A 10022-nucleotide genomic window follows, 5' to 3' on the forward strand; every position below is an offset into this window, starting at 1 on the left:
GACCTGTGCCGTCCTAGGCCACATGGCATCTTACCGTTTTGCCGGTTTGTACTCTGATTTTCTCTTTTGGTCAGAAAAGATTTCAAGGGGAAAATCATGTAAATGTCCATGCGCATTTGTACAATAATTAATACAAGAGCTGAAATAGCTAATTTTCTATGTTGCATATGTTCAAGCAAACATTCTGTTTTCAAAAGTAAAGAATGTTTCCCGTAAAAAAATGTAAAGAATGTTCCAATCTTTGTACGACTTGCGACGGTACCCTTTGGGATGCATGATACGGGTATAAATATGCACCAGTCAGGTCCCTGGAGAGGAGAGGTACAGAAATTCCACAAGAGACGAGGGGAGAAGCGAGAAAATCCAAGGCTCGGCGGAGGGGCAGAAAAGGCAAACTCCAGCGACGAAGGAAATGGGCCCGAAGAGAAAACTGGATGACCTGGCCCAGCCATCCAGCAGCGGCGGCGGAGGCGATGATAGACCGACGAAGGCGCCACGGCTCTCGCCGCCGCCCGCGCAGTCGCCCTCTCGCGACCAGACGGCGCCTCCCACCTCACCGCCTCCGCTTCAGCCGCCAGGGTCCCCACCGCCTCCCGCCGACAAAGATCCGGTGAGTTCCCAGCGTCTTGTAGCAGCTTGGGTTGCGATTGGTCGGCCATCTTTTCGCGGAATTTGGCGCGTTTGGCTGTTCTTTATGTCGTTCTAGGCCTGTTTCTTGCCCCCAGTTTGTGGGAGATATGAGTTCTTGGCTGTCCGGTCGGTGAGGTGGCTGTAGCATATGGGGGGATGAGTTCTTGGCTGTAGCATATGGCGCAGTCGTAGGTTCTTCGAATGGATTGGTTTGATACTCGCCGACCCTTCTGCAAGTTCTTGCAGTTCGGTGAGATGGATGGGGTTTCCTAATTTGACCCAAAATTGTGTTCTGTTAGTTCTTGGTAGTATAATCGGCTGAAATTGGTAACCTAACAATGATGCTCTGGTTTTCCCTGCAAAGTATTATTTCTTGATTCCCTGTGCACTCCATTTTTCAGGTGGAGCTGGAAGAGGGGGAGCTAGAAGATGATGCAGATTCACAAGAGGAAGCAGAGGATGATCAGGATTCGGATGAGGAGCTCGGAGGATCACTTCCTGGTAACTTCTTCTCTATACTCTTCATGAATGATCGAGGAAACATCCCAGATGATATCATTGCATAGTAACTTATTCTCTACTGCTCAGAACTTGCACTCGGCACACAAGAGTATCTTTCACTGCGAGAAACCTCGAGCCAGTTGCTGGATGGCAAGAGAACGTACCTCAAACCGCAAAAGGACTGCCGTATCCTCATTGGTGTTTTCCGGTGTCCAGATGATCGTCCGACAGCATTAGGAAGTGAGGTGAGAATGCTATACCTCAGAGTTTTTTTAAGCTCTTCAACCATGAAGTGGATGCACTCTACAATGCAGTAAATTCTCTTTCTTGTGCGCGCTTCAATTTCAGACCACCTGAATGTAGACCTCCCAAATGTATTATTGCCATCGACTATCACAAGATATTCATTCTTTTGCCAATTGACGTGATATATGGGAGTTACATTCTCAAACGTTTCCAGTATGAGCTTGTTTACTGCCCCAGTCGTTCTGTGTTTGTTTGTTCTTTCAGTATGTAATTCCTTAGATATTGTATTGAGCAATTGCACAGTGGAAAGTACTCTGATGTCGGCAGATGTTAAATGAATATCATTGTGAATTGTAGTCAATATTTTGCACCTTATGATTTCTGCTCTTTTGGAAACAAAAGTTATTTTACCATGAATTTCCTCTTGTTTTTTTCCATGTGTGAGAACCATAAAAACAATTTTGCTTCATCAGCATTACTATTCAAATCCATGCTCAAGTTAGATGAATGCTGCATATCGTCCATCATACCGTAATGCTACCTTTTCTGATTCTTATTCTTGGTATTGTAGGAACAACTCGCAGAATTGGTTCGTGAATCTCCAGATAATTCTATCATCCAGGAAAAGATGAAGGTTTGTCTGCATTCAAGTAATTTTATGCTAGAAACATTGTCATAATTTAGTTTGTTGTACATTTCTGAAAATCATTTTCTTATATAGATTCTCAGTAAGCATTATGTGCTCTTCCGAAGAACTCGCCAAGATGGCAGCTGTTTTTACAGAGCTTTTCTGTTTTCCTACATGGTAACTGTTTCAGTTTACTTACTCATGATGATGGTATTCCTTTCTTGATCTGCATGGAAATGTAATATAAATAGGCTTGTCTACAGGAGATTCTTCGACAAATGCAAGATAAACAAGCTGAGGTTACTCGTCTTATGGAATGTTTGGAAATGTATACAGATAGATTCTCTCGTCTTAAGTGGGACAAAGCATACTTCTTCAATCCTGAAAAATACTTCTCAAGTGTTGTTTCTGTAAGTACTGTACTAGCTTGCAAAAGCATAAACCTTTTTTTGCCTTATCTCCTTATCATTTATGTGCAAAATAATTATGTGGGGCATATATACTTGCTAACAATAGTATTTATCTCTTGTGTTGCCTGAATTGTTCTGAAAATAACTGAACTCGTTCTGCCTCCTCAGATTTTTAACCTTCAACTATCTCCTAAAAATTAACAGACTGAACAATGCCTTAAAGAAAATAACAAATAGATAAGATGGTGTAAAGTGCAGGACAACTACATGGGCAGGGCACTAGAATGTTTCATTCTTTCACAGTTGTATAAAATTTTCAGTTTGCCATGTTTTATGTTGTTCTTGATGATTGTAGTTTTACTTCCAATTTTTTTCTAACAGCTATAAGTGCTTGCTGCGAACACCAAATTCACTATGAACATAATTGAGCATTCCGTATCAATCAGCATGATCTTTGGCTGGGTTTATATGATGTTGTTTCGCCACTACTGCTGGAAGAGGGATGAACTCCTGTAGCATTTTGACATTCTCTTCATGATATAGCTTAAATTACATGCATAACCTAGTGTCTGCACTTTGTTTCAGGAGCTCAATGAGGTTCTCAACGTCATTGCAGCAGGGTATGTGTATGTTTTAACTTGATTTTCATAGAAAGGTCTTGAAGATATGTTTACGATACCCTCATTTTGTGTTAGTATATTTTTGTTTACAGACAGTTTTTTTGTGTTTTGTAGCTGTACTTCTGAATGGCTGTACAAGAGAAGCCTGCAGGAGACCTTTTCAGGCAGGAGTAAGGATATCAGTCCTTGTTTAGGATGTGTTGTTTGTCTATTTGTTCTTTATGTAACATGTTGTTTTTGCCAGTTATATCTTTCCTTAGGTTGCTTACTGAGACTGAAATCCGGACAGAAGAGTTCTACAAGCAATCTATCCCCAAAAATTTGAATGTCCTCCAGGTGAAGTTTCTGCTCCCATGTACTATCCTCGAGTATCATTCTCGATATAGTACAGACGGATTATCTTGTCCTCTGTCTTTGAGACTTAGCATACTTATTAAAGTTTTATCAGCAATTCTCGTGGTGTATGAGTTTACCTTTCTCTCTGGAGAGACATTTATACTCAGAAATAAAGTTTGCCACTGGTCAATTTTTGTGATTTACGGTAATAAAGGATTAACCAATACTAGTTTTACCACTCACAGATTACACTCACCATTATTTCACATATATGGTTGTGATAACAGTTCTGTTGGAAAACGGTGCGATCGCTGGATGCTGAAGCTACCACTACACAAATGAGGGCTTTGACATACACGCTCGGCATACCGTTGCGTGTCGAAGTCGTGGATAAGAGCTCGACGGGTCAAGGTGTGTTAGTGAAGCGCCTCGATTTCTTTCATCAGGCAGACTTGAACAAGGGCCCTCTCCATTTGACTCGGGGCTACCTTTCCTCGAGCACAGCTCCTAAACTGCTGGAGGAGGGAGGCGACGATGCCAACTTGTTATCATCTGATGGCGCGCCCTTGCTGACCTTGCTGTGTAGGCGTGGTCACTGTGACATTCTTTACCGCAAGTGAACAAATTTTGCGAGTTCGCTTCATTGACAAAAACTACCTCCAGGATGATTACAGGGAAGCCTACTGACAATCTTGTATAGTGTGTGTGGTCGTTTGTGGGTCTGCTCCCGAACAACCTGTGACTACCTCTGCTCCTTGGTTTTCTCGTTCTTGCTGGTGCTGTTGTTAGTTACTCCTGTATTTGGAAGGAAGCTACAGGATAGAAGATGTTATAGGAACATATGAAGAATTATTGGGATACTGTTGTTTGCAAGTTTTGGAACATCAAATCTGGCTTATGTCAGATTCTGTGACTTGTGTTTTCTTTTCCGAATAAGCAATTTCGATATGAGCTTGACGGCTAATGCGAAGTCAAGTACTTGTTTGAAACCAGACTTGGCTTATATCAGATGAAGAACATAGAATATGAATCTTGTGTAATCTTTAATTTTATTTTTCTTCACTGGGCTCTTACCTCTTCACAAATAAGCGAGAGTGCATACCAAAATCTTTGTTCCAGTTTGTGGCAGTGGGTTTCTAGGGCATGACTGATGCAGTATGGTGCCAATCCCAGTTACTTTCAAATATTTAAACTTGCACTTCCAGTGAAAACTTAAAGGATACTTATATGTACACTTAGGGAAGTGAACTATTGTTATTAATCAGATCACATTTGTGAATAGCCCAGTTTCTTGACAGTTTGGCTGATTGTGAATAGCCCATGTACTACTATGAGGGTGCACCACCGGATGGCTGTACAACCGCGGCATCGTCTCTGTTCCAATCCCCCCTCCGCTCCTCCCGTCCTCCTCGACCGGCTCACCCAAGTGCTGGTAGTGGTAGTACCTTGCTTCGTCTGGTGGTTTCTCTTCTCACTCCCAGTGAGCGCGTTCATTTCTCCTTCCACGAGTACAAGAAGCTTCCTCCCAATTGTTACAATTCTTTTTCACCATTCGGTATGGGTGGTGAGATATGTCAAAACTAATGAACAATTGTTACACTTCTTAAGCTTTTCTAGTTTCATGTGCGCAAGATCGAGCATGTTCAACCCTAGCTGTAGTGAAAGGTGGCTCCATCAGTCCACGTCATTAGTGTTAGAAGGGAGAGATGGATTTGGTGAAATTGTTCGTTATATTGCTTGAGCCTCGTGGGCATATATATAGGAGTACAATCATCTACTTGGAGTACAAGACAAGCCAGAATCAAATTCTACTCTATCTCATCTTTCCTAATAAACATGGTACTCAACATCCCCCCGCAGTCACAACGGTAGCGACACAGACGATGAGACTGGAGAAGAATCCGAAGGCAAGCCGACAGATACCCCCCCCCCCACACACACACAGTCGTAACGGTCGACACATCGCGGAGTCGTGGCTGCAGTGGAAACCAACGAGGTTGCTCAAGCAGACGGTAGCCCTTTGTGCCGTTTGTCGATGTAGCCGAGAGCGTGGTGGTGGAGCCGTGGTCGAGGTAGCCGTGCGAAGAATGCCGTGGTCGATGTCGAGTCGGGGTGGCCGGTGTCGAGGAAGTCGCCGTGGAGCCGCGGGCGCAAGAGGGCGCCGAGTTAGCATGGGCGCAGTGGTGTCGAAGTTGGGGTGCGCCAGGAAGAAAATATTGTTGACGACGCGTCGCGGCGGGTTTGCCAAGCCCGGGGACACATCTGGACGAAGGCATGCACCGGTGTTGCCAGCACCGGTCATGCGTAGACGAACGAAAACGAAGTTGACGAAGCGCCGACCAGGCTTGCCAGGCCCGGGGACACGTCGTGGATGAAGGCACGAATCGGTGTTGCCAGCACCGGGCATGCATACATGAGGGACCAGCAGGAGCTGTACGCTATGTCGGAGAAGTCGGAGGGGCCAGCAGAGAAGAACTCGACGACGATTGCGGCGTCCATCAGCGCGGGGCCGATGTCACCAACGGTGGTCGGAGTAGACGAAGTGGTCGGGGTAGATGACGGCGACGCTGGCGACGGCTGGTGCTTGGACGAAAACGAAGGGGGTGGACGGGCGGCGGCGGCGACTACAAAGGTAGCGGCGACGGCGGCCAAAGAAGAGCGGCGGCGGCGGCTAGGTTAGGAGTGCGGCGGCGGTGCTTGTGGTAGGCGAAGAACCCTGACAGCGTGACGAAGACCGACGTGGACGGTGGCGTTCCCGCGCCAAGGGAGACGGAACGACGCATACCACGGGAGGTCGACGCGCGGTGACGGCGGAGTGGACCGCGGACCGCGGCGCTATGGCCCGAAGGGGCAATGCAGCGGCTGCAGGCGGGTCGGGGCGATGGCGGGAAGACCTCGGGGGCGGCGGCGAGGACTGCGGGTCGCGACGCTGTGGCCCGAAGGGGTGACGCAACGGCGGTTCGCGAGTCTGTGCATCCGCAGGGACGGCCTCGGCACGGCGGCGGGGACCGCGTATCGCGGCACTATGGCTAGAAGGGGCGACGCAGCGGCGACGGACGAGTCGATGCAGCCGCGAGGAGAACCACGGGGTGGCGGCGCTGCGGCCCGATGGGGCGACGCAGCGGCAACCCGTTGCTCGATTGGCGGAGGTGCGCGCTGAACTCGGGACAATCTTCACGGGACCTGTGGAGGCGCGCGCAACCGACGGGCCAGGTTGGTCGCGCGGTGTAGATGAGGTGGATCACGACGGCAAGCGGGTGATAAGCCGATCGCGCGCGAGGTCGGGGATGCCACTCGATGAAGGCGTGGTGGCGGCGGAGTCCTGGATGAGGCCGGCGACGACGGGCGGCATGAGACGTCAGCACCGACACTCGGGCTGCCAAAGCAGCGCCGGCACCCGGGCAGCGAGGCCCGAGCGACCAACGGAGCAGTGGTGCCCGAGTTGAGGCAGCCGACGAGCCTGATACATCCGAGGACGAGGTCGGCGAGTTAGACCGCTGAGCCGCCGTGAAACGCGGCGGAGGCCGGTGACGTGGATCGATGGGCGGGCCGGCGCGCGAGTGACGGCTATGATTGGCCGTCGCGTGGCGCGAGGCCGCCTGGTCGGGCCGATGCAGGTTTCCCGGTCGGAGCAGGGCGGTGATGGTCGGCGCAGGGCGACGGGCGGACCGACGCACGGACGACGGCTGGTCTTGATGGGCCGCCTTGGCGCGCGTGGATGCCGGGTCGGAGGCGAGGCCGGCTGGTCGCGCCAGGGTTGGAGTAGAGGCGCACGGGGGTCGACAGCGGCGGCGGGCGACGCAAACCGATTAAGATTAGATCGAAAAACTAAAAAGAAAAAACGCCGATTAAAACGACCGACGAGAGAGCGAAAAAAGCAGGAGCAAGGGCTCGGGAAAAAGACTCTCTAGGGCAGCCGACCAACACGGCCGGCGGACGAACCCTAGGTACGGGTGGCGCGGCCCCCGGCGGTGGTCATGGAGGCCAACCACCCCAGGGGCGGCGTGCGGGTGCGGAAGCGGCGACGGCTAGGGTTTAGATCGTGATTAGGCTGATACCATGTTAGAAGGGAGAGAGAGATTTGGTGAAATTGTTCGTTATATTGCTTGAGCCTAATGGGCATATATATAGGAGTATAATTATCTACTTGGAGTACAAGACAAGCCAGAATCAAATCCTAATCTATCTCATTTTTCCTAATAAACATTATACTCAACATTAGTAAATGTGGTTGCATTGTTGCGTTCACATCTGTCTCTCCCCCCTCCTCCACAATTCTTTCTCCCTCAAAGGTACTAGCAGTAGCACTGGGCACCGTCTAGAGCAGTTGCCGATCCATTGACCTGCAGCTTCCAGTCCATCAATCCATAGCTCGCACGGATGGACAGCAGATCGCCCGCCCACATAGCGAACCTGAGTGGCAACGCGCGAGGCACCGAAAAATGGTTAGGTTACTTTCGTTTCTTACTTTCATTACTTAGTCTATGACTTGTGTTTTAAGATCCTTTAGAACTACAGGATTCGATCAGTAGAACCTACAAGGTTTGTATTGGTTATCCCCTCCTATAGTAAAGATTTAGTTACATCTAAATTGAATTTATGGCAATTTTCTTTATGGCAATTTTTAATAAAAATTGAATTGCTTGTAGCTGACACAATTTTTCTTCGTTTGATTCGGATATAGGTCATCGACATTGGCTATTGTCCTACTAAAAAATCTAGGCTATTGTCTCTGCTATGATCTTTTTATAAGTCTCCACACCAAACACATAATTTGGTACCCCCTATGTTCAATGCCTGGCTACATCCCTATACAGTGGTTTTGCCAGCCCATCAGAGTACAAGTCCTAGACTTGACACTAGTGCTTGCATTTTTCTAAATTTATTTCAGCCCTTCTGATGATGTGCGTTCCATGGGAGAAGATGCTTTCATAGACTACGAAGACGTATGTGACGACTTTGTCAATCTCAAAATGATGTGTCGGCTAAGTCTCTAAGAGGTGCTCATAGGGGTAGGGTATGCGTGCATGCGTTCATAAGGGTGAGTGTATGAGTGTTTGCGTCTGTACTATGTTAAGAAAAACAGTTTAACCCTAGCCATTTGCACAGGGAAAGTAAACCTACAGGAAAACTACGACAAAACATAGAGTAAACAATACTGCATACATCATTCGAAGCACCTCCATCTTGTGAAAATCGATTAATAGATTATCAGGGGCTGGTATCGAGGAGACGGTGCCAATAGTGCCACTGTGCCAGAGGGCGTGTCAGGGCTTCAGGAGGATTGGCAGACCACATGTAATTCAAATCAATAACATTGCCCAAAATGCGCGACAGTGCTTCAGGAGCGTTGGCAGACCACACGTAGTTCAAACCAATAACATCGCCTAAAATGCAAATCATTACGTAGCTTCAAAGTGGTCACACATCATTGCACTGGTAAACATATTAATCATGGATCTGTTGGAATCACTCGTCCATAGACTTGCCACATGTTCATAGCTACATCCAACCTCTTTATAACACCATGTACGAAATGCCATAGCAAATTAAACGTATCACATTACATTAATAAAACAGATGGGTGACAGTTTCAAGTTCACTGCAAAGCAAACAACTAGTCTACAACTTTATTTGCTAAAATAAATATCGCTTAGAAGTTGTACCAAATATTTTAGTTATTAACAATCTAGGCTCACAATATGGTAGAAATATGTAGAAATGTTCTTCATATTATCAATTGGTATTTTCCTCTTCTTCTTCTTACTAAGTTTCTAGGGGAAGAGAAAAAAGGAAAATAACTTAGCTGATCCTAAAAGCCCTGTCTAGGTGTTCTCTCTGGTTTAGCGGTGCTTTAGCGATCGACAATCGCAAGCGCAAAAACCATCTTTGAGAGTATGGTCTCGAGCAATCTCCACCTCTAGTCCGTCGTTTTGATTCTCTCCTCCCTGCCCTTCCGCTCCTCCGACTAGGTTCCCTACTTGGCAACTCGGGATGCTTACAGGGAGATCCTTGCATGGTTGCCCATCCTTGGTTGGTCTCGGAGATAGAACTCTGCTCAAGCAATGGCGGACGTGAGAGAGGGTGGTGTGGATAATTCTTTGATGGCCAAGTATGGGTCAAGTGCATTGGGGGATGGCTCCTAGAGAAATTCACTATGCAAGTTGGGCGGTCAGGCGTCGAGGATCTCATGGCGCGACAGAACCTCATTGTGACGCCCGATAATTAAGCTACAATGAACCTATGCTAATGATGCCATGTCACCTCCGTTACTGTTGCTAATCTCGTGTTAGTTCAAAATTGATTCAAAATCCAAATTCAAAAACAAGTCAAACAATTAAAGTTTTCAAAAGTCAAAACTAGAATGTTCTTATTGTGACAAATAATTCATAAGATATATTGGTGGAGAAACCAAGTCTTTATAAAATGTTTAATTGCACTAAACTAATTAAATTAGTAGCTAAAACCATTAATTAAATGCCTTTTATATTTTGTAAAATACTAAACTATATTATTTTGGGATGAAACTTTTTGTGGTTATGACATAATTTGTAATATAAATTTAGGTGCCACTTTGGTATTTTGTTAAAACTAAAATAATTAGGAACTAAAAGAAAACAGAAAAGTAAAATAAATAAAAAGTAAAAACAA

At 46.7% G+C, this 10022-nt stretch overlaps 1 protein-coding gene across 1 annotated transcript; it reads left to right on the forward strand.

The window, feature by feature from the left end:
- The first annotated feature begins 412 nt into the window (after window positions 1–412).
- On the forward strand, window positions 413–4341 carry LOC119360456 (OVARIAN TUMOR DOMAIN-containing deubiquitinating enzyme 1-like). Its single transcript, XM_037626089.1, has 10 exons — window positions 413–610; window positions 1032–1131; window positions 1219–1376; window positions 1949–2011; window positions 2099–2182; window positions 2269–2415; window positions 3001–3035; window positions 3150–3205; window positions 3280–3371; window positions 3659–4341. Exons 1-10 carry the CDS (start codon window positions 413–415, stop codon window positions 3989–3991), a joined length of 1266 nt encoding a protein of 421 aa, XP_037481986.1. The 3' UTR covers window positions 3992–4341.
- The last annotated feature ends 5681 nt before the right edge of the window (window positions 4342–10022 follow it).

This window comes from Triticum dicoccoides, chromosome 2B (assembly GCF_002162155.2).
Source record: "Triticum dicoccoides isolate Atlit2015 ecotype Zavitan chromosome 2B, WEW_v2.0, whole genome shotgun sequence".
NCBI classification, from domain to species: Eukaryota; Viridiplantae; Streptophyta; class Magnoliopsida; order Poales; family Poaceae; genus Triticum; species Triticum dicoccoides.

Coding starts and splice junctions, on each gene's coding strand:
- LOC119360456 (XM_037626089.1), top strand. CDS start 413: ATGGGCCCGAAGAGAAAACTGGATGACCTGGCCCAGCCATCCAGCAGC. Junction 1,377..1,948: donor CGACAGCATTAGGAAGTGAG/GTGAGAATGCTA, acceptor TTGGTATTGTAG/GAACAACTCGCAGAATTGGT. Junction 3,206..3,279: donor GGAGACCTTTTCAGGCAGGA/GTAAGGATATCA, acceptor TGTTTTTGCCAG/TTATATCTTTCCTTAGGTTG.